Source organism: Trichechus manatus, unplaced genomic scaffold (genome assembly GCF_000243295.1).
Source record: "Trichechus manatus latirostris isolate Lorelei unplaced genomic scaffold, TriManLat1.0 scaffold00070, whole genome shotgun sequence".
In the NCBI taxonomy this organism is placed as follows: domain Eukaryota; kingdom Metazoa; phylum Chordata; class Mammalia; order Sirenia; family Trichechidae; genus Trichechus; species Trichechus manatus.
In genome coordinates, this window is record NW_004444006.1 from 8,242,957 (window position 1) to 8,267,671 (window position 24,715).

The window sequence follows — 24,715 nt, forward strand, 5'->3', positions numbered from 1 at the left end:
GTGTACTGTCTTACCCTTCACCAAAGTTACCGCTTATCTATTTAGTTCCCCCCACCACCTTTCAGATCCCTGGTAGTCAACAAAGATTCTTTTTGTGTGTAAACTTTTACATGAGTTATACATTAGAGGTCTCACACAGTATTTTGTCCTTTTGATTGACTTATTTCACTCAGCATAATGTCCTGCTGTTTCATCCGTGTTATGAGATGCTTCACAGGTTCATCATTGTTCTTTATCTTTGTATAATACTGTATTGTGTGCATGTACCAGTTTCTTTATCCATTCATCTGTTGATGGACATCTGTGTTGTTTCCATCTTTTTGCGATTGTGAACAGTGCTTCAGTGAATATGTGTGTGCATATTTCTATTAGTGTGATGGCTCTTATTTCTTTAGGATATATTCCTAGGGGTTGGATTGCATTTTGTAGTGCTGTTTTTTTTTGTGGTGCTGACATTTTCTTTGTTCCTCTTACTCTCCTGTGCTGAGTTCCTTTCGTTTGTGGATTGTTTTTTCATTTTTGTTTTTGTAGGTTTTGTTTTTACTGAGACTTTGTTTTTCTTCATTTTGGTAAGTAGGTTTGTTAGCTTTCTTTGTGATTACCTGGAAATTTACCCTTATATTCCTAGATTTGAACCAGTCTGTTATTACTTGGTATTGCTTGACTTGCTTTCCATTAGAACGTTCTATACCTACACTGTTTATTCCCTCTTTTATTGTTCTGTTGCTGTTGTCATTTACAGATTCACCTCTCTGGTTCCCTTTTGTAATTCTTTTGGTTTTGCGTAGTCCTTTAGAGTTCATTTCTGAGGTTGGTATCTGGCTAGTACAATACTGTGTCCTGTATTCAGCCTGTGGTCTGATATTGTTTGTTGTCAGATTGAAGGACTTCCTTTAATAAGTCTTGTAAGTTTGGGTTGGTTTTTACATAGTCCCTTAATTTTTGTTTATCTGGAAATGACCTAATTTCACCATCATATTTGAATGAGAGTTTTGCAGGATGTATTATTCTTGGCTGGCATTTTTTTCTTTCAAGGTTTTATATATGTCATCCCATTGCTTTCTTGCCTGCATAGTTTCTACCGAATAATCCGAGTTTAGTCTTATTGTTTCTCCTGTGTATGTGCCTTTTTGTTTTTTTCGAGCTGCTCTCAGGATTCTTTGTTTGTCTTTGGTTTTAGCGAGTGTGATTATGATATGTCTTGGTGATTTTCTTTTGGGGTCTGTCCTATATGGGATTCATTGAGCTTCTTGGATGGTCAGCTTTTCATCTTTCATGATATTGGGGATGTTTTCTGTCAGCAGTTATTCAATGATCCTCTCTGTGTTTTCTGTTTTCTCCCCGTTCTGGAACTCCAATCACTTGCAGGGTTTTGCTTTTTATTGTATCCCACGTAATTGTCAGGGTTTCTTCATTTTTCTTCATTGTTTTTTCTGATTTTTCCTCAAACAGAGTTGTAGCCAAGTGTTTGTCTTCAATTTCGCTGATCCTGTCTTCCATCGTTTGAAACCTGCTCCTCGGCCCTTCTATGACAGTGTCCAGAAAAACACACAAGGATGCTGGCTAATCAATGACCTCCATTAATGACCACACATCTCAAACTACTACTCATCTCAGATAGGCAAACCTTCCTGTTACAAACATTTGATCTTCCTCTTTCCAAAATGACTCCTCAACACTTCCTCTTGCCATCCAATTCCTACTGTAGACTTAACACCTTGCCTCGTGCTTCAGTGGGAAAAGAAAAGTGCCAAGTGAGAGCCCCTGCTCCATCTACTGAGGCGTCTGCGTCTGTCCTCACATTCTGTCTCTGTGCTCTGTGGTTAATTGGGCCGCCTGGACCAGAGGGGCCAGTGTCTCACCTGTGGCCTGGTTCAAGCTCTCCTTTCACACACAGGACTGTGCACCTGCAGCTTTCTCCTCTCTCTCCTGCATCATTCATTTCTTCTCTACAGACCATTCCCATTAGTGCAAAAATAAGGTCTAGTATGATCTAGTTGTGACTCAACCCTTTAGCAATTGCCTCATGTCTCTGTTTTGCTTGTCAGCACATCTTTCCGGAGGAGGTGCTTCTTTCATTGCTCTGTTTCCTCACACCCTGCCTTCTTTCTTTATTCCACTTGGTTTATAACCTCATCACTCTCTAACTGCTGGGTCGAGAGTACCCTTAACTGCCTCCTGGCCAATACCGGTGGTCATTATTTTTTCAGAACATTCAGTAGTTGTACCAGGCACCACTTCTTTCTTCCGGTCTTGAGGTAGAGGCGGTGCGGCAGTGGTTCATGGAAACAATTAGGTCTGTAGTCTTTCTTTCTCTGGTTCTTGGGTTTCTTTCTTTCTTTCTCTTTTACTCCAGTCGAATAGCAATCAGTTCTTGTATCTTAGATGGCTGCTCCTAAGCTTTTAAGACCTGAGGAAGTACTCACCAAACTAGGAGGTAGACTATTAACTTTAAAAACAATGTTATGACAATAGACTGGATTGTCCCACAAGACCATAACCCTAAGTCTTCAAATCAAGAGACTTAATCTCTTGAGGTTTAAGTAGTGTAAACGTCTGTAGCCCCTATTTATTTAATTTTTTGTGGTTATTCTTGTTGCAAAAATTATATTTAACTTAGCATATGCCAATTCTTCCTTTTTCTTGTTTATAGCTTCGTGTTATCAACCGCATTATTCAAGCTGTGCAGAATCCACTCACATTTGATGCCATCTTTCCCATCACATTAAAAAAAAAATGATCACCTACGTAATGATTTCCCCTCATACTGCCCAACCCCAAGTAACCACCAATGAACACTGATCCCTATATATTTACCTATTCTTATGATTTCATAAAAATGAGGTCATACAATATTTGTCCTTTTGTGATTGACTTATTTCACTCAGCATAATGTTCTCCAGGTTGATTCACATTACAAGATGATTCAGGAACTCATTTTTCTTTATGACTGAGTAGTATCCCATTTTATGTATGTACCACATTTTGTTTATCCATTCTTCCACTGATGGGTACTTAGATTATTTTCATCTTTTTTGCTATTGTGAATAGTGCTACAATGAACATAGGTGTGCATATGTCTGTTCTTGTCACTTCTATTATATCCTTAGGTTACATACCTAATAATGGAATTGTTGGGTCATATGGCAGTTGAGTTTTTAATTTTTTTAGGAATCATCGTAGTGTTTTCCACAGTAGTGTACCGTTTTACATTCCCACTAGCAATGGATAAGAGATCTGATTTCCCCACAACCTAGCCAACACTTGCTATTTTCTGGTTTTTTAATCTTTGCCATACTAGTAGGCGTGAGGTGGTATCTCACTGTAGTTTAGATTTGCAACTCTCTAGTGGCTAATGATGATGAACATCTTTTCATGTGTTTATTGGCCACTTGGATATTTTCTTTAGTAAAGTGTCTCTTCATGTCTTTTGTCCATTTTTTGATTGGATTGTTTGTCTTTTTGTTGTTAAGATGTACAAGTTTTATATATATTTTAGTTTTCAGGCCCTTATTAGATATATGGTTACAGAAGATTTTTTCCTAGTCTGTAGGTTGTCTTTTTCCTGTTTTGATAAAGTCCTTTGATGAACGTAGGTGTTTAATTTTTATAAGGTTCCAATTATCTATTTTGTCTTCTGTTTCTTGTGCATTTGTTGTTGCATTTGATAGTTTATCCTTAAAAAATTTTTTTTTTCTTATAGCTTTGGCCCTGTATTTTCTTCCAAGTACATTATGGTTTTAGGTGTAACATTTAGGTCCATATCCATTTTGAATTAGTTTTTGTATATGATGTGAGGTATGGCTCTTGCTTCGTTTTCTGCATGTGATAATCCTGTTTCTCAGCACCATTTGTTGAAGAGTCTAAGCGCAGGTGAGGAAGGGTGGGGGGTGGGAAAGCCTATATCGTGGGTTACCGGTTGTTCTGTCTCCTGCTGGAAGCTCCCTGAAGCTGCTTTTTCATACCTCCTGTTCGCTGATCTCTGATAGGTGTCCGAGATGGCAGATCCATGCTGCGGTAGCTGATAGGGGTCCTCTGTATGTATCTCTCCTCGCGCTCTGTTCTCGGTCAGTTTCTTATCCCATTCGGTGCTTGGCTGAGTTCTTTATCTCTTCATTTGATGCTTAGAGTTTCAGGATTGACGTGTGACTCTGTTCGACTTTGTTTTTCTGATCTTTGCTGCGGAGGGATGTCGTGCTGTTTCTGACTACAGTGCCATGTTGCCCGGAAGTCCTGTACGCACTTATCTTGTGTTTTCTATTCTACTGAGTCTTTCTATTAGTTTTCGTATTTTTCTTGTAAAGTCCTTAGGATTTTCTATGTACAGTATCGTATCTTCTTCAAATAGAGATAGTTTTACTTCTTCATTTCCAGTTTGGATGCCCTTTATTTTTTTTCTTGCCTTATTGCTCTAGCTAGCACTTCCAGCACAGTGTTAAATAGGAGTGGTGTTAAAGGGTATCCTTGTCTTGTTCTCATTCTCAGGGGGCATGTTTTCAACTCCTCTCCATTGAGAATGATGATGGCTGTTGGTTTTATATAGATGCCCTATATTATGTTGAGGAATTTCTCTTCTGTTCTTATTTTGTTGAGAGCTTTTATCAGGAATGGGTGTTGGGAGTTTATCAAATGCCTTTTCTGCATCATTGAGATGATTATGTGATTCTTTTGTTTTATTTACGTGGTGGATTATGTCGATTGATTTTGTAATGTTGAACCGTCCTTACATACCTAGTATGAATCCTACTTGGTCATGGTGTCATACCATAACTTTGAGTAAAAGAGTGTATTTTTTGATGTTTTTTTTTTTTTTCCTACTTGACTGACATTTGGGAGGGGAGATGCTTTTGTAAGGTCCATGGTCTTATTTGAAACCAGTCCGGCCAAATGCATTTCAAAATTCAGAATTTTTTAAATTTTCGAAAGGTAATAATATCATATATAAGACTCCCTTGTTTTTACAAAACACATTTATATTTCTGTAGTAAAACGTGAGTACTCACTGTAATTGAGATAAATAAATTGTATGATTAGCTTCATGTCATTTCTAGCCATCAAATGAGTTTTTTGAACTTTTTGGAATTTGGGATTGAGTGAGGGATTGTGGTCCTGTACTTTAGTTTTTGTTAAGCAGTATCTTTACTTGACAGAGTAAAATGACGAGGTGCTAGATGCATGAAAGTGATTACAAAATAATTTTTGATTGACATATCAGAGTATAATCAATGACGAAGTATCTTTGGGTTTCTAGGATTTGTACTGTGTTCGCAGTGACCTGGGGAACCTGCTTAAAGCCCTGGGTCGCTTGGAAGAAGCCAAGGTAAGTGTTTGATAGAACACATTTAAACATCAGTGTTTTGAAAACTTGTACTTTTTGCAAAGTCTTCAACTCTTCATTGAGCTATCTTCACAAAACAGTCCTATGAAACTGAGGAAACTGATGGCATGAATCGCCTCAGGCTAGAGCAGGGCCGTACTTTGGCATATCTGTTCTAAATCTGGGGGTAAAGCAAGAAACTGAACATTTTGGAGCCTTTCTGCTGAGCTAGATCATCTCTATAACAATGGGCTCCATCTTATGTGGGAATAAATAACATTCCTTCAAATCTGAGGCTTGCCTGCTGGTGACAAGCAGAGCGCCTGTGATTTGGCTCAAGACTCCTATATGATGCAGGTGCCATTGAAAATGCTGTTCTTCTAAGTCCTTTGTGGCTTGTAAGTGGAGAAGAATTTCATCCAAATGTTACCCTGTAATACTGGCATTTAAAATTCTTATTTAACCTTCCTCCCTTCATCTTCCTTACCCTTTTTACAGTGGAAGAAAGGCTGTTAAAATGATTGCAAATTAATAATTGGAACATCCTGCTCCTTCTTATCCACGCTCCCTCCCCCAAGTTCCTTTTTCCTCTTTTTCAATCCTAGTTGTCTATCTTTTCTTCCTTACTTCCTTCTTTTATTCCTTCCCACCCCACCTCCTTTTTAAAAAAAATCAGAAGGACAAAGCTGGTTTGTTTGTGAAATGGACTGATCGAAAGAAAACTTGCCAAAGTGGAAAGGTGGCTTTTAGCATTCTGTGTTTCCAAATAATGAATTTGAACACCAGGTTGGGTTATTAAAGGCTTTTGGTATAATTTAAAATCACATTTATAATAAAAATGAAATTGTCTTGTTACAAGCCACCTTACGCAACCGCGCTGCAGGGGTGAGGAGTGGGGAGAAACCAGAATGCTTCTGAAACTCCCACCTGTTGCTCTGAGCCCCACGCGCATGCTAATGCGTGGAGTGTATGCGCAGCGTAGCTGTCTGTTTGCTTCATCCAGGGAGGGAGAAGGCTTTTCAACACCATCTAATTTTAAAAGGCACTAGTTTTAAGTGCATAGCTCATAAATTCTGCTGACACTTTGGATTAACCTTTTGTAGGTTTCCAGCTAATGAATTGTAACTGATTTCAATTTTAGCTGAAAAATCTAATTGGTAATTTATAGAACAAGTATTTGATAAGCGCCTATTAATTTTCACCCCACCAAGCGGACAGCTAACATGAATTGCACTTCACTGCAGCTTTAGAGATTGGTTTAGGCTGAGACATTGCGCCTGCCTTAGGTTGCTGACTTCTTTATTTCAGAGCTCTGGAGACACCTAGTTTTGAAAAATGTCATTCTGTTTTTGTGAGAACTTAGTAACTTAGTAAACAAGCAAATACTCTTGAGTGAAATGCAATGTATTTCTTTTGTAATCAGTGCATTTGAAAATTCAAGCCAGCATATTCCTAGTAGATGGAAGCAAAATTAAGTTGTCTTTGTAGAAAATGAAGAGCCTTTCTTCCAGCAAAAATCCCTGCTGTATGCAATAGCCCTGATTAACCCTCTCCCTTCTGCATGTCTCCCATGTTACAGACTTGAGACTGTCCTCATTCCCATATGTAATAGACATCCAAAGAATTTCGATTGCTTTGTTGAACTTTTACTAATGATCTTGTTTTTATTTTCTCTCTTGTTTTTGGTTTTTCACCATTGATATTGTATTTAGAAGGTTTCAGGTGGGTGAAACCTCCTATTCCATGCGTAAGGTGCCTCGCTGAAGGGAGCTCGAGGCCTGGATCTAGGGCAGACACACACCTCCTCCTCTTCCAGCAAGGAACGCACCGAAAAGTCACATGATGAGAAATATGGTAACGGGTTTGTAACTGCCACAGCAAAACAATTTGCCTCCATGCCTGAATCTTCTGTCTTGTGGCTTCAGAAACAGCTTAAAGTAATTTTATTTACAAGCAAGTTATGTAAGAGAATGTTTATACTATAGCCACAATTCTGTCAAAGATAAGTAAAAGTTAATTAAGATGTTAAAAATTATTAGAGATAATTTACTAGTAAAAGCTTCTAACTCTTCTTGTTGTTCATTTTATTTTTCCTTTTTTCTTCTTTGTTTGGATTGCAGCATTCTGCTCTTCTGATGATGCGCTGTGACCCTGCAGTAGCGCAAAGGCTGCGCAGCGTTAATGCGCAGCGTGCGAATGAGCCCCTGTGAACGGTTGACTAGATGAGTAATCTGATTGACTGGCTCCCTCAGTTCTATTTTGTAGCCTTTTTGGATAAAATTGGGTTTTAACGTACCTCGAGTCCAACTAATCTCATTGAACAGATATTCTCTGTGGGCCTGTCTAGTAGATTAATGGATCTGGTTGGCCGTTTGCTGCGTCTAGGGGTGTTCTATGTAGCGCAGCAGTTCGCAGCGATTGCGCAGTGCGATGCTGTTAGGTTGCGCAAGCGATGTTTGCGCTCGCATTACAGGGACCTCAACCTAGGTGCAATCCTGTCATATGAGGTTTCAGCTTCAATCTCCTTTGGAAAATGGGCATTATGAGAATGTAACTTATAGCCTGACTTTATGATACTTGATTTGTCAGAAAAACATTTTTCTCCTCAGTTGCATAGTTTGGCGATAGTAGGGAACATTATTATTTAGAGTAGCATTTCCGAAATGTGTTTCATAGTATTCTTACAAAATGCCCAGTGAAAGAAGGGTTCTGTGGTCAACTAAGTCAGGGAATCCTGTATATACTATTGGGCTTAGAGAAGTCCTGTAGTAAAGAAACCTGTTTCCTGTTTTACTAATTCATTTGATAACGAAATCCTTTTCCAGTGACACCTTGTAGAACACACTTTGGGAAATGGTGAGGGTAGGAGAACTTGGCCTTAAGTGGTGCCCTCTAGATACCACTTGAAAATATGACAAGAGCCCTTAGGTGTTCAGATAAGAGAAGCCCAGCATAGAGTCTTAAGGCCACTGACTTCCCAGATAAGTCCCAGTGTAAGGGTTGATCATCGGTTGGCAGAACTGAATATGGTGGTTTGCACTTGGGTTCTGGTGGCGCAGGCGCAGGAGCAGCCAGCTGTGGCAGCGCATTAGTTTTGGCGCAAGCGAGCCTATGCTGCAGGGTCACTTTTGGCTGGTCAGAGAAGGAATAATGATATCACCTTCTTCCCCCCTCCCCCAATCTTTTTTTTTTCCCCTTTACAAAATTTCCCCTTTCCCTTTACCTACTTCCCCTCCCATCTTCTTTCATTAACCCCTCCTTAAGGCATGTTATTTGAAAGCAATTGAGACGCAACCGAACTTTGCAGTAGCTTGGAGTAATCTTGGCTGTGTTTTCAATGCACAAGGGGAGATTTGGCTTGCAATTCATCACTTTGAAAAGGTTAGTCATTAAATTAATGATTAGTATTTATAAAGTGCTTATTTGTGCATGGTGTTTTTACTAGAACTAAGTAATCCTTCACTCAACCAGTCTCATATATCTTTGTTTCTCTGATAGTATTGCAATGTTCATTGGATGGTATTTGTTTTGGCACAGTTTCCAGTTTTGCACTGAGAATGTACTTTGGTAATTAAAAGTACTTTTTTTTAAAAATGGAGATCTATACTGTAAAGAAACAGGGCTTCTTGGTGAAAAGGCTGATTCCAGGTCTGGGGCAGGAAATGTGCAGAATTAACCTGGAATGCCTTGTCATAACAGAAAGGAGGGAAGCTTGATATATTACTTTGTGTCAAGAGGCAACTTGAAGAGGCTCCCACTGGCTAAAGATGAGACTTGAGCATTAATAGGTACAACAACTGAAACATATTGAAACTTATCAAATATGTTTAAATCCATGAATTCACAGTTACACTAAAAAGAATTTGGTCATCTTTGGAAGATTATAAGAGCAACTCATTTTGAAAACTCTTTTAAAAAGGAAAAACTAAAACAATTGTCTTCCTTCTCCTATATAAACTAGACCTCAGGGTAACTCAGTAGTTAACTGGGGAAGTTTCCCTTTATAGAAGTGTTCCAGCTAATAAATGAAGAAGGAAGGATAGAATATTACCATTAATAGATTTTGGCATTTATCAATGACAAAAAAGAGACAACCAGACATTATGTACCTTATGATAAAAGTAAACAGTTCCACCAGTGAAGTAATCTTGCAGAAAGAGAAAACCTAAATTGGAAGCTTCTCATTCTAACTAAGTTGGAATTGACTCAACGACAGTGGGGTGGTGCAAACGGTTAAGTGCTTGACTGACTACTAGCCAGAAGTTGGTGGTTTGAACCCACGCAGAGGCACCTTGGAAGACAGGCCTAGCAATCTGTTTCCAAAAGATCACAGCCTTGAAAACCCTATGGAGCAGTTCTACCCTGCACACATGAAGTCGCCATGAGTTGGAATTGACTTGACAGCAACTAACGATAACAATGGTTCTAACTACCAATTTACAGAAAATACAGGGAACGGGAACATGTTAAAGGACACTATAGGGAAGCAGTCAGCAATATCCAAATTATGGAAGCCATGTGTAGTACAAATAATGTGATTTCTTCAACAAATTGCAGGAATGAAAATGGAGGTTCAAATTAAACCTTTAATTTAAAGGATTAAAAGAAACTCATAAAGGCATATTGACACATTGCATTTTATTTGTCATATTTGGATCTTGATTTAAGGTTATGATTTAATCAAATTGGGTCACTGAATAGATACTTGATATTAAGGAATTGCTGTCAATTTTTTAGGTGAAATAATGGTATGTGGTTATGTTGGGAGGAAAAATATTCTCTAAGATACGTATTGATATATTTCTGGATGGAATGATATGTCTGGGATTTGCTTCACAATGATCTGGGAGTTGGAGGGAGTAGGTTGGGATATAATTAAATAAGATTGAAGGTGATTTAATTGTTTGAACAGGGGTAATGGAGACCTGGGTGTTTGTTATATTCCTCTGCTTCTGTATATGTTTGAAAGTTTCCATAATAAAAAGTTAAAAAGGTTTCTAGAGTGGACTTCTGTCACTATAGAATTTAAGTATGTTGTGTTATGTTTACTACAAAATTGTGTAGCGTTCTTTACCTTTTCAGTGGTTTGGTTAAGGTTTCCATTTACTATACTATAGGAGTACTTCTTTTGATCAGTAGTTCTGTTCCTTGGCTGCACACAAGTAGCTTATAAAAGATATAATGTCCTGGCCTCATCTTCAGAGGGTCTGATTTAACTGTCCTGTGATGGAGTCTGTGAAGGTTGAGAATCATTGCTCTCCATATAGCCATCTGTATTTTAAGAAACTATTTGGATGAAATTATTTAATGAAGTAAAAAATCTTACTCAGTGTACAGCTCTAGTTACCTATCTTTCTGAGATCTTACTGAATATATACAGTTTTAGTTACTGGGGTATATATTTCCTTTTCAATAAGAGCATGTTGCTACTTCCTGCCATTATTTTTTTAGAAGAGTTAGAATGAATAAAATAGGACCAGTTATTCAGCTCAATAAAATTGAAGTATACTTAGTTTTTTATTTTTCCCTTCAGGACCCTTTTTGCTCTTACATGAGAATTTATTTTAATAACATCTAGCTTGTGAATGATGAGATGGTACTGAATAAACATTGGGTTTAAAAAAAGAGATTTAATTATGTATACTAGAAAAATGTAATTGAAGGTCTAAAGTTATCCCAAAATGAAAAGTTGTAATTGGGAAGTTAATCTAGCAAAACCCTAACTTGCTCTTAAGTAACTGTCTTGTAATTTTTAGGCTGTCACCCTTGACCCAAATTTTCTGGATGCTTATATCAATTTAGGAAATGTCTTGAAAGAGGCACGCATTTTTGACAGGTGAGAGTGTTCTGTTTGATAAGTTTTCTTGAGTTTTTGTTGTATTGGCACTTGAGAGTTTGGACTGAAATCATGACAATGGTCCATTGAAATAAAATTTCCTTTTCTAGAATGTCCTTCCCTGCTCATGATGTCTGCTGTGTTACCTTTTATTTGTAGATACTGCTGCCTGATTTTTCATTGTTGGCTTTCCTGAAAGCCATTATTCTTCTTAGTAGGAATTTAGTTGAAATTTCCTTTATTGTTAATGAAATGGTTATTTCTTAGGCTAGAGCAAATCTTGCTTTTTAACTTTTTTTGTTGTTGACAAAGGAGAGCCTGTTTTCCTATGTGGGAATAGAAAATTCTTCAGTGTAGAAATACATTTTATAAAGATACAATTTTGGTTTGAGACTTAGTATAGCATGAATTAATTATAGTTAATTACAGTTAATTGATACACTTTGGTATAGTGTAGCATGAATTATTTATAACAAAGCATCCATTAAAAGTTAGTTGCATTTGTGTGTGTGTGTTGTTGTTTTGTTTTTTATTTACAGAGCTGTGGCAGCTTACCTTCGTGCCCTAAGCTTGAGTCCAAATCATGCAGTGGTGCACGGCAACCTGGCTTGTGTATACTATGAGCAAGGCCTGATAGATCTGGCAATAGACACCTACAGGCGAGCTATTGAACTGCAACCACATTTCCCTGATGCTTACTGCAACCTAGCCAATGCTCTCAAAGAGAAGGGCAGTGTAAGGATTTTTACTCAGTTTATTTCTTTGTTACCTGGTAGGATTAAAAACGTCTTTTTCTACATACTGTTATTAAGTAGTGAGATGGTAATTTTTTTTTACTTTGAAAGTTCTGGTTGAGGGAAAGAATAGCAAAAATACCCATTTTCTGGGAATATTAGAATTCCAGAATTGTTAGAAAATACTGTTATTTTTAGAGTAACAATTGTTTGAAAAATATCAGTGGCTGTGTGATTCTTCTGTATGGTTTTTGAATAGTTTGTTTTGTTTTTTAGGTTGCTGAAGCAGAAGATTGTTATAATACAGCTCTCCGTCTGTGTCCCACGCATGCAGACTCTCTGAATAACCTAGCCAATATCAAACGAGAACAGGGAAACATTGAAGAGGCAGTTCGCTTGTATCGTAAAGCGTTAGAAGTATGTTGAGGGTGATGTGGCTGGGTATCTTGTCTATGTGGTAGTAGAGGGAAGGCAGTTAAATTTGCCAGGTCATCCACCTTTTTTGTAAAAACAGGTAGTGGTTGAATAATTTAAAAAAGGGTTATTCATTGAGCGAATAATTGAGTACCTAGGGCACTGTTCAATGTCCTTTGTGACATTCAAGAAAATTCCAACATTCAGAGTTCATTATTTTATGGGTAGATAAGATCTGTACAAAAAAATTAAACAACAGGCGACAGTTCAAGGTAAATTACCAACAAGCATAGAATTTCAGTGCTTGATGACTGTTATGGTGGTTAGTAGGTGTGGTAGGAGTTTAGAAGAGAGATTTTTAATGGTGCTGGAGTGGTAAGCATAAACTAAGAGCAGGAGAGGTCTACCTCATTATGTTTTGAAACAAGGAGAGGTATAAAATTAAAGAACAGGTAGAATTCAGCTACCAGCCCTTAAAGAATGAGTAGACTTGGAAAAGGTAGAGAGAAGTTTAGGGGCATAAAAGATACCTGAACAAAGTTCTTACACTTTAAGAAGATAAGTTAAACAGTTTTTAGCGGTTTTTTTCCCTTAATCTCGGTTCTTATCTTGACTGTTTATAGGTCTTCCCAGAGTTTGCTGCTGCCCATTCAAATTTAGCAAGTGTGCTGCAGCAGCAGGGAAAACTGCAGGAAGCTCTGATGCATTATAAAGAGGCTATTCGGTAAGAGACTCACAGCCTTATTTTCTCTTTTAAGTTAACTTTTAATGTGAAAATGCTTGGTACATTTGTCGTGTGCTAAAATGGTTTTTAATAACAACATAATTAACATTACAGGGGGTTAAACGTTTTTGTACTAGGTAAATAAAACTTCTGTCACCTCATTTAGAATCAGTCCTACCTTTGCTGATGCCTACTCTAATATGGGAAATACTCTAAAGGAGATGCAGGATGTTCAGGGAGCCTTGCAGTGTTATACTCGTGCCATCCAGATTAACCCTGCATTTGCAGATGCCCACAGCAATCTGGCTTCCATTCACAAGGTACTACTGTTTATTATAATACATGTACGTTAGTACTTAGTGTTTAATTTTAGGAAACTTTATATCCTATTTTATTTATTTCCAGGATTCAGGGAATATTCCAGAAGCAATTGCTTCTTACCGCACTGCTCTGAAACTTAAACCCGATTTTCCTGATGCTTATTGTAACTTGGCTCATTGCCTGCAGGTAAGGAATTGGCTTTCAATGTTGTAATCACTTTTTAATTGTTTTGTGCCATAATAATCCAAACCTGACTGTGGAGACAGTGTCTTTTAATAGATTATCTGACATTACTTTAGGTCAAAGACATATAAAATGTTAGATCCCGTGATAGGGTTTTCTGGGTAATAACTTCTTTTTGCCTCCTCTAGATTGTCTGTGATTGGACAGACTATGATGAGCGAATGAAGAAGTTGGTCAGCATCGTGGCTGACCAGTTAGAGAAGAATAGGTTGCCTTCTGTGCATCCTCATCATAGTATGCTATATCCTCTTTCTCATGGCTTCAGGAAGGCTATTGCTGAGAGGCATGGGAACCTCTGCTTGGATAAGGTGAGATTTTTTTGTTGTAAAATAAAACACAGATACAGAAAACTATGCTAATCAAATGTATGTCTAAATGAGTTATCATTAAGTGAACACCATCCAGCTACCTCAGAAATCCTTTTATATGCTCAGTCACAACTCCCCTCCCATTCCTTAAGGTGGCATTCTGAACTTAAATACTAACAAGAGGCTGATGGTGTTTCCTTTAAGTTGAAAACCATAGTGTTTAATAAAATGTTTGGTATTTTATATTCTTTGAGAATTCGAGCACTACTTGATCAAAGGTTGAAATTTGCTTGGCAGAATAGATTGGAATACTAGGTGTAATTTTGTTTTTTAAATTGCTTCCCTACAGAATTTTCTAAAATGCAGGGTTTGTCATGCTCTGTCCACACTGCCTCATTCCTAAAGGTTTTAAATTTGCTGGGGGATATTACATAGGCTTCAGGAACAGGTCAAAGTATGAAGCATATGTATTATATAAACTGTAAAAATTGCATTGAACTGTCTATATGACTTAAATGAAGTGTTCTGTGCAAACCTTTCCTAGTAGGTGTGAGGTATAGATTTGATGTATTTTTAGTCAGTTTTCCTAGATGAAAATTTACATATAGACTCAACTTTGCTCACAAACATTGGATTCTGTTGGTAGATCAATGTCCTTCATAAACCACCATATGAACATCCAAAAGACTTGAAGCTCAGTGATGGTCGACTGCGTGTAGGATATGTGAGTTCTGACTTTGGGAATCATCCTACTTCTCACCTTATGCAGTCTATTCCAGGCATGCACAATCCTGATAAATTTGAGGTAAGTATAGTGTTTCTCTAGAATCACTGTTTGTTTTTTTAAAAAACAAACACAGTAGTGGTTTTATTGTCACCAAAAACCAAACCAAACTGCCATTGAGTAGATTCCGACTTCATAGTGACCCTATAGGATGGTAGAACTGCCCCATAGGGTTTCCAAGGCTGTAAATCTTTATGGAAGCAGACTGCTGCATAGGATGGTAGAACTGCCCCATAGGGTTTCCAAGGCTGTAAATCTTTATGGAAGCAGACTGCTGCATCTTTCTCCTGTGAAGCAGCTGGTGGATTCAAATTGCCAATCTTTTGGTTAACAGCTGAGCGCTTTAACCACTGGTGTTAAATCTAATGTCTTTTGGAAAGATTTGCGCCAAGGCTATTAAATAAACTATGTACTGTTGCCTTTCAGGTATTCTGTTATGCTCTAAGCCCAGATGATGGCACAAACTTCCGAGTGAAGGTGATGGCAGAAGCGAATCATTTCATTGATCTTTCTCAGGTAGGTGAATATCTTATACTTCTGTTTATTATGAGCAAATATTGAATAAAACCATTGGTGTTTAGGTTGGAGTTGGGCAATTGCTTTGATTTTATTGGTCATTACATTTATAATCGGCATGGCTTTGGCTGAGGTTGCAAATGGAATAGAAATGTGTTATGTTTGTGCTTGGATATATAACTTTTCTGGGGATTGAGTCAGCACTTGTGACAGGTATTTAATAAATATTAACTGAACAAATTGAACAAAATAGTGGCTTGGAAGAACACTAAATAGGTTATTTAAAGAAAATGGCTACTATGATTCATCTATTTTCATGGGCTTTTTGGCTATCTTTATTTCTGTACTTGGCTGTACTGCTAATTCCTCTAGGAACACACATTTTGTGATAAATTAAGATTGAAACCTGTGGGGGAATTAATTTGCTGAGGATGTAGACAAAAGTTTTTTCTTTAGACACTCTTGGCCACTTTGGTGACTACGTAATAGAGAATATGCAATATATAGTAATGGAATCATTGAAATCCTAGCAGAAGGGTTGTGACTCTTGTCATTTAATAAATAATATGCACCAACATCTTTTGCGATATAGCTGTTGCTTCAGAAGTATGTCTGACTATTTTTGATGTAGGTTGGACTCTTTTTGACTAAGAAGCATTCCAACCTGTTTGAGACCCTTAGGGATTCTCCGCTTATTGACTGAAGTCTGAAATCTTCAGCATGGCTTTCTAAACCCTTCACAGCTAGATCACAACCTTGTTTGCTAACACTTTCACCCATCATTCACCCTCATGTATACCTAGGTGGTTGTGTGCCATCGAGTCGATTCCAACTCATAGCTACCTTATAGGACAGAGTAGAACTGCCCCACGGGGTTTCCAAGGCTATAATCTTTAGGGAAGGAGACTACCGCATGTTTCTCCTGTGGAGAGGCTGGTGGGTTTGAACCACTGACCTTTCGGTTAGCAGCCGAGTGCTTAACCACTGCACCACCAAATAAAAATAAACTTCACCATATTTTACACCTACCATTCATTTTACTTTGGTTCTTTATTCGCACTATTCTCTACCAAGATTGTATTCTATTCAAATTAGAGATTGTATTCAAACATTTTAAATACTAATTCCTTCAATACTCACCCCTTCAATCCAGAAGTAAACTCACCTTTGTGTTCTGTTTCTGTAATGCTTTGGGCCCACTTTCCTGGCACTTAACCGTATTTCTGCCCTGCACTAGTGTAGTTTGTGTTCTTTTTGCATCTGAGAATCTGTGAATTCTTTTTAATGCTATTAAGACTGATTGAATTAATCTGAGATTATACATAGTGTGTTCTTATTTTTTTATTCCACAGATTCCATGTAATGGAAAAGCAGCTGATCGCATCCACCAGGATGGAATACACATCCTTGTAAATATGAATGGTTATACCAAGGGTGCTCGAAATGAACTCTTTGCTCTCAGGCCAGCTCCTATCCAGGTACAGAAATTAATAATAGTTGTTTACAATGTGTATCATGCTAAAAAGAGAGTCATGTAGTTTTCTTCCCTTTGGTTAACTGCCATTCCCAACAGTAGGGTAGAGATGCTTGAATTTAAAAAAAGTATAGCCCTTGAAATGCACAGGGACAAAGAATTTTGAGTGTATATGTATATGGAGACATGCACTTCTTGGCTGGGTGTAAATAGTTGCTTTGTCTTGCAAATTGTCTTGGAAAACATTTTAGCATTTAGAAGGTTGGTCTGCTTAGTCTAAAATACTGCTTAAATGCTCTTGGCTAAAGAAGTCAACCCTCCTTGTTTGTTTATTGTTGGAACTTTTTGGTGAAGGTTCTTAATCAGTTTTTGTCTGATTTTAGGCGATGTGGCTGGGATACCCTGGGACTAGTGGTGCGCTTTTCATGGATTATATCATCACTGATCAGGAAACTTCACCAGCTGAAGTTGCTGAGCAGTATTCTGAGAAACTGGCTTATATGCCCCACACTTTCTTTATTGGTGATCATGCTAATATGTTCCCTCACCTGAAGGTAGGTAGAAAACGGGCTATGGGGGAAATTTTAAAGAACTGTAGTCATTTATTTCCTTGCTGTTATCTGTACACATCCTAAAAGACGTGTCTGAAACTTTTTTCCATCAGAAAAAAGCAGTCATTGATTTTAAGTCAAATGGACACATTTATGACAATCGGATTGTTCTGAATGGCATCGACCTCAAAGCATTTCTTGATAGTCTACCAGATGTGAAAATCGTCAAGGTCAGAACCTAGTCAGTATTGTCACTGAAGTAAAGTTGACTGCATTTGTGAACTTTTCCCTAATGATGCATTTTGTTTGTTTCTTCTTTTTTTTAGATGAAATGTCCTGATGGAGGAGACAATGCCGACAGCAGTAATACAGCTCTTAATATGCCTGTTATTCCTATGAATACTATTGCAGAAGCAGTTATTGAAATGATTAATAGAGGACAGATTCAGATAACAATTAATGGATTCAGTATTAGCAATGGACTAGCAACTACCCAGGTGAGAAGAGAATAATTGTCAAGGCCATAATATATACCATCAAGCATGCATTTGTCTCCTTTAAGCCTCGTAATAACTCTAGGAAGTAAGCATCATTATCGCCATTTTATAGATGAGGATGAATTCAGTGGAATTTGGTATCTTACCTAAGTTTGTCTGATTTTTAAAGTCCTGTCGATTCAGTCAGCAGGTTGCTTAATGACAGCCTACTGTGTTAATAACTTGTTACTTCTTGCTTGTGGCTTTACTGTCTTATCAGTGGTGAACTATTTGTAGACACCATATAGTTTCTTCTTTCTGTAACTTATCCTTTCCCTGGCTGAATTCTTCTCATCTTTACGATTTTTAGTTCAGAGAGCTACTCCAGGAATTCATTCATCCTTATCCCTAACCTTCCCACCCCTATTCCATTGGTGCCTGTCTTCTGTGCTTGTGTAATATTTGGAGTGTATCATTAACATTTAGTACAACACATTGTAATTCCCTGTGTATGTATCATCCGCTGAATTGAATTACTTTGGTGCTGTGTCTTAACCGTAGTAATATAGTGTGTACTCAGTAAATACATATTGCATGCATGAATAAGTGAATACATAGCTCTGTCAAGAGATTGTAAGGCAAGGATCTCTGATCTCTAGGTGTTAACAGTGTAAGACAGTACTCGGATATGTGGGAATTGCATGATAAGATGATAATTGTATACTCTAGAATCTCCACAATGGTACTGATCAATGTGAAGAGAGGCAGTACTGGGAGAAGAGACTGGCTGGAGGAATAATTATAAGTTTAGCCTTGAGGGGTGGGTGAGATTTAGAAAAGAACATTTCAGTTGTGAAGAAAAGAACGAGCAAAAGCTTCCTGTTGGATTATTAGTAGGTTGTTGAGGAGACCTTTTTGGCTAGAGCAAGAAGTTTCATAATGCAGTCTCCCCAAATTAAGATAATGCTGTAACATTTTTGTTTTTTAAACTTACTATGGCATGAATATTTTCTCATACAGTTAACTATATTATGAATATTTTCTCAGAGGCACGACTTTTAACAGTTATACCATTTTGCATCTTAAGGATTCTTTATCACTGAAAAACTTTTGGACTATTTTGACTTTTAAGTATAATCATCATATTCTTTTTCTTGTTGTAGATCAATAATAAAGCTGCAACTGGAGAGGAGGTTCCCCGTACCATTATTGTAACCACCCGTTCTCAGTATGGGTTACCAGAAGATGCCATCGTGTACTGTAACTTTAATCAGTTATATAAAATTGACCCTTCTACTTTGCAAATGTGGGCAAATGTGAGTATCTATATAGATTAAGGATTAATGTCTAGACACTAGTAAATATTCTATATATAGACCATCTTGCTGAAGCTGGTCCCCTACCCTATTCAAGACCTATTTGTGCTCATTTCTAATCTTCAGGAGTTCCCAAAAGCCTTTTTTCTTTTTAATAATTTTATTGTGGTAAAATATATGTAACAGAAAGACTTGGCATTTTAACTTTTTCTTTTTATTGTGATAAATATATATGTAACAACATTTGCCATTTCAACATTCTTCACATGTACAGTTCAGTGACATTAACTTATGTTCATGTTGTATTAACTTATGTTCATGTTGTTCAGCCATCACTCTTACCTGTTCCCAAATTATTCCATCACGCTTAACAGAAGCTCAGTGTCCCCTAAACATTGAATCCTCCTTTCCCCTTCCTTCCCTCTCATCCGTGTCTGATAACCAGTAATACACTTTGGTCTCTGTGCACTGGCCTATTCTAGTTATTTCATTTAAGAGGGATCATTACAATATTTGTCCTTTTGTAACTGACTTATTTCACTTGGCATGATATTTTCAAGGTTCGTTCATGTCGTAGCAGGTATCAGAACTTCATTTCTCTTTTTAACTGAATCCTGTTCCATTATATGTCTGTAACACATTTTGTTTATCCATTTTTCTGTTGATAGACTGTTGGGTTGTTTCCACCTTTGGGATAGTGTGAATAATGCCACAGTGAACATTGGTGTAGAAGTATCTGAGTCCCTGGTTTCAAGTATTTTTGGTATATACCTATGAGTGGAATTGCTGGGTCATATGATAATTCTGTGTTTAACTTTTGAATAATCGTCAAACTGTTTCCATGGTTGCTGCTCCATTTTACATTCCTACCAGCAGTGGATAAGGGTTCTAATTTCTCCACATCCATGCCAAAATTTGTTATTCTCCATTTTTCAGATAATAACCATCCTAGTGGATGTGAAGTTTTATCTCATTTTGGTTTGTTAAGGTTAGGATGTTGTTGTTAGTTGCTGTTGAATCAGTTCTGACTCACGGCAACCACGTATGTGTCAGAGTAGAACTGTGCTCCATAGGGTTTTCAAGGCTGTGACCTTACAGAAGCAGATTGCCAGGCCCGTCTTCTGAGGTGCCTCTGGGTGGGTTTGAACCATCAACCTTTTTGGCTAGCAGTCGAGCACTTAACCATTTGCGCCACCCAGGGATTCGTCATTTTAGTTTTATTTGCATTTCCCTAATGACTAATGAAAATCCTCACAACTGGACCAATAAGCAGCCTATGATAAATGGAGAAAATATTGTGATCAAGGATTTCATTTTACTTGGATCCACAATCAGTACCCATGGAAGCAGCAGTCAAGAAATCAAATGATGTATTGCATTGGGCAAATCTGCAAAAGACTGCTTTAAAGTGTTGAAAAGCAAAGATGTCGCTTTGAGGAGTAAGGTGTGCCTGACCCAAGCCGTGATATTTTCAATCGCCTCATATACATTTGAAAGCTGGACAATGAGTAAGGAAGACTGAAGACGAATTGATGCATTTTAATTCTGGTTTTGGTGAAGAATTTGAATATACCATGGACTGCCAGAAGAACAAACAAATCTGTTTTGGAAGAAGTACAACCAGAGTACTCCCTGGAAGTGAGGATGGCGGGACTTTGTCTTTCGTACTTTGGACATGTTATCAGGAGGGACCAGTTTCTGGAGAACGACATCATGCTTGGTAAGGTAGAGGCGACAGTGATAAGGAAGACCCTTGACGAGATAGATTGACATAGTGGCTGCAACAGTGGGCTCAAACATAGCAACAATTGTGAGGATGGCACAGGACCAGGCAGTATTTCATTCTGTCGTACATAGGGTCACTATGAGTCAAAACCTACTCGACGACACCTAACAGCAATAAACTTGTGTCTTCTGTCATCATTCTCTTCTCTTTCTTCAAACTCTCTTTGGAGACAGCTAAGCAGATGCGGGACCTATAATTCAGTTGATCTAATTTGTCTGTGTGAGGGAAAGACTTCACAGTAGACTGCTAGCTGAATGAGAAGAATAGAGACCAATGGGAGCTTTTGTTGAGCTAGGCAGATGTACTATTAATAATTATTTTTTATTTTTCCCTATTTTAGATTCTGAAGCGTGTTCCCAATAGTGTGCTCTGGCTGTTGCGTTTTCCAGCGGTAGGAGAACCGAATATTCAGCAGTATGCACAAAACATGGGCCTTCCCCAGAACCGTATCATTTTTTCACCTGTTGCTCCTAAAGAGGAACATGTCAGGAGAGGCCAACTGGCCGATGTCTGCCTGGACACTCCACTCTGTAATGGGCATACCACAGGGATGGATGTCCTCTGGGCAGGGACACCAATGGTGACGATGCCAGGTAAGTTGGTGATAAATCATTGGAATCACCCTTGTTTCTTTTTTTAAATCTCCTTTGGGGGAGGCAATTCCAGGTGAAACCATGTATACTGAAGCAATATTTAGAGCAAGATGATAGAAATTAGACTTCAGTTTGAACATTTAGCTCCATTCTCCTCATCTGCATTGTGTGAATGCTTGACTTACATTCTCAGATATGCAATTCTTAATTTTCTTAATACAGGAGAAACTCTTGCTTCTCGAGTTGCGGCTTCCCAGCTCACCTGCTTAGGTTGTCTTGAGCTCATTGCTAAAAATAGACAAGAATATGAAGACATTGCCGTGAAACTGGGAACTGATCTAGAATAGTAAGTAAGCTTTTCCGAGAACAAACTGTATGATAAAGTGAAAGAAATAAGGACAATTTAGAGAGAATATAGTTGTTATAAAATGAAATCATAAAAAATATATTTAAACATGAAATCATGAAACAAGGATAACATAAAATTAGTTGTATAATCTCAGATGGGAGAATAATTTTCCAAGCTCTCACAAAGGAAGTGATCAATAGATTTTACTATGTAAAGAGTAAATGGCTGAATAAAAAAAGAGAAAATTAAAAGGCAAAGAAGAGGAAAAGATTTTTGTCTCATATGTCAGAGTATTAATAGCCTTGCTATATAAAGATTGAAAAATATTTAAATTTTAAATCCCTAATAGAAAATTAAAATAAGTAAATGACAGACAAGTTACTTAAGTTAGAAATACCAGTGGTTAACAAGAAAAACCTTCACCCTCTCTAGTAGAGATGCAAATTAAAATAACATTGAGGTATATCCATTATTTGTCTATAAACTAAAAGTATTTTTAATATGATGTCAATAGTGATGGAGCATTTGGGTGCTGGCACTCTCCTATATTGGTGAATACACAACCCTTGCTCAAAATTTTAAGAGCCTTTTTAAAAAAGATCAGACTTTTGACCTTATAATGCCACTTCTGCACTGCACAAGAAAAAAAATTTATATCTTAAATACCTCAGAATAGGTGAGGATTAGAGAATAATGCTTAGATAAATGATGCTTTAGCCATACAAGGAAGTAGTAGTTATCTCTTCAATGAGGTTTTTCTTTGGTTATTATGGGCGATTTCTTTTTCTTTGTGTTCTTTTAAGAAGTAGCATATTATAGAAGTTGAAGAAGCACGCTCTTTGAGTCAGCCTACCTGGGTTTGAATCCAGGATCTCCCACTTACAAGCTTTGTGAGTTTGGGCAAATTAATGTTTTTGTGCCTTGGTTTGTCCATCTGTAAAATGGGGATTAATAATAGTACTTACCTTGCAGAGATATTGTGAGGGTTGAAAAGCACTTCGAACAGTTCTTAGTGCATAGTAAGCATTCAGCAGATGTTAGCATTTATTATTTTCAAACTTTTCTTCATTGAACATCATATACATCTAAGAAAAATGAGTGAAACTTTTGAGCAGGCATTAAAAAAATTAAAGTTCCTGATTTCTAATGACATAGGAAAGTGCTTACAGCATAATATTAAGTAAAAAAATGGAAGCTATAAAATATGCACAGTATAAGGATACTTTTAAAAAATTAATCTTGAAATTCACTAAAATGGGTGGTAGGATTATGAATGGTTATTTTTTTCTTTATAATCTTATGTGATAGTCCAAGTTTTCTACAAGTCTTTATAATCAATTAAAACAATTGAGGGAGTATACCTGAAAATCTGAATTAATATTTTTTAGAAACAAGTTAGATAAAGCTGGAATAGAATACAGCCAGATACCTTTCTGACGAGAAACAAAATATATGTAAAAAGAAAAAACTCTCATTCCATCAACCCAGAGCTAACTGCAATAAACAATTTAGTGTATTTTTATATATTTTATTACCAGACTTTTTTGAACTTAGTTGGGTTCATACAGTCTTTTCCCTGACATTTTATTATGAAAAATTTCAATTTTATAATGAACACTTCTATACCTATCACCTAGATTCTTCCATTAACATATTACTGTTTTTACTTTATCATATTTATCCATCTGTTTATTTCTTTATCCCCTATCAATCCATCTTATTTGGCACATTTCAAAGAAAATTGCAGGCATCAGTACTCTTCTTCTTAAATACTTCAGAATGGATATCTATCATTAAGTAGAATTCAGTATTTCTTTTTCATTTTGAGGCAGAATTTAAAAACAGTGAAATGCACAAAATGTTAAGTGACCATTCAGTGAGTTTTGAGAAATACTTTTATAATTCAAATCCCTATCTAGATATAGAACATTTCTATCACTCCAGAAAGTTCTCATGCCCCTCTCCCACAGTCTCCCAAACAGCCACTGTTCTGAATTTTTCTTTTGCTGTAAATTAGTTTTGCCTTTCCAGAACTTTATACAAATGGAATCACTTTAGAGTATGCTCTCAAGGCTTCTTTCACTCAGCATAATGTTTTTGAGATTTGTCCATGTTGTTGGCTTGTATCAGTAATTCATTCCTTCTTATTGCTGAGTAGTATTTCCTTGGGTATACCAGTTTTGTTTAACCATTTTCCTGGTTAATTTTTTTAAAAATAAAGCACAGTGGTATTCTTATTTGAAAAGTAGCATTAATATGGTCTGATTGGATTGAGGCCAACAGATATGCACAACCATTTTTAGTTCTGGCCCAGGAAACATTAAAACAACTTTTTTAAAGTACTGCTTTTAAAAATGGGCAGGAGCGTTCTGGCTCTGGTTCTAAAGTAATAAATCTCTCTTCATCTAAGAATAATCTCATGACAGATAATATATTCAGAAGGAGAGTAGAGAGAGTTCTTCCCCGTGTTCTCTGAAGAACTGATAGCATTTTTCTCAAATTTCTGAACAGAACCATAGTCTTAGTGGTATTAGTAACATTTTTTTAAGTCTAAATAAATGACTCAGTTGAGGTCCAAGTGGGAAATTATGGCAGTGAACATTTTGCATTTCTTATCTCCTTGCATTTTTCCTATTTCATAAAAATCTTCATAAACTGAGTGTCAACTTATGTTCATGCCTTCACTATTGTAAGTGATGCTTCAGTGAACACCTTTGTATAGACACGTGTGTCTGTATCATTTTTCTGTTGAATAGATTTAAAAGTGTTGCTGATAGGTTAAAATGATTATGAACATTTAAGGTTCTTAATACATGCATAATACATTGCTTACCTTTTTGGTAAGCAGTTTACATTCTAACTGGTAATACATAGGAATAGTCATTATTGTTGCCAATAATTGTTTTTATTTTAAAGGTGGAAATTAAATGGAGAAAGCTTGATATCCTTGTATACACTTGTCTCGGAAAGAAT

General features: G+C 37.0%; 1 protein-coding gene across 3 annotated transcripts in view; it reads left to right on the plus strand.

The window, feature by feature from the left end:
• The window catches only part of OGT (O-linked N-acetylglucosamine (GlcNAc) transferase), a 56,113-nt gene that overhangs the window by 28,932 nt on the left and 2,466 nt on the right, over window positions 1-24,715 (plus strand). For 2 of the 3 annotated variants that reach the window (XM_004380142.1, XM_004380141.2), the window contains exons 4-21: window positions 5,252-5,320; window positions 8,582-8,698; window positions 11,074-11,153; window positions 11,693-11,888; window positions 12,164-12,304; window positions 12,925-13,025; window positions 13,192-13,345; window positions 13,431-13,532; window positions 13,718-13,897; window positions 14,544-14,702; window positions 15,108-15,197; window positions 16,550-16,675; window positions 17,055-17,225; window positions 17,336-17,452; window positions 17,549-17,719; window positions 18,862-19,014; window positions 21,141-21,393; window positions 21,616-21,739. In XM_004380142.1, the coding sequence (XP_004380199.1) occupies window positions 5,252-5,320; window positions 8,582-8,698; window positions 11,074-11,153; window positions 11,693-11,888; window positions 12,164-12,304; window positions 12,925-13,025; window positions 13,192-13,345; window positions 13,431-13,532; window positions 13,718-13,897; window positions 14,544-14,702; window positions 15,108-15,197; window positions 16,550-16,675; window positions 17,055-17,225; window positions 17,336-17,452; window positions 17,549-17,719; window positions 18,862-19,014; window positions 21,141-21,393; window positions 21,616-21,739 (2,504 nt within the window). Of the gene's footprint in view, window positions 1-5,251; window positions 5,321-8,581; window positions 8,699-11,073; window positions 11,154-11,692; window positions 11,889-12,163; window positions 12,305-12,924; window positions 13,026-13,191; window positions 13,346-13,430; window positions 13,533-13,717; window positions 13,898-14,543; window positions 14,703-15,107; window positions 15,198-16,549; window positions 16,676-17,054; window positions 17,226-17,335; window positions 17,453-17,548; window positions 17,720-18,861; window positions 19,015-20,489; window positions 20,530-21,140; window positions 21,394-21,615; window positions 21,740-24,715 lie in introns of those variants that run through there. The other variant, XM_023734681.1, reaches the window with a different exon arrangement.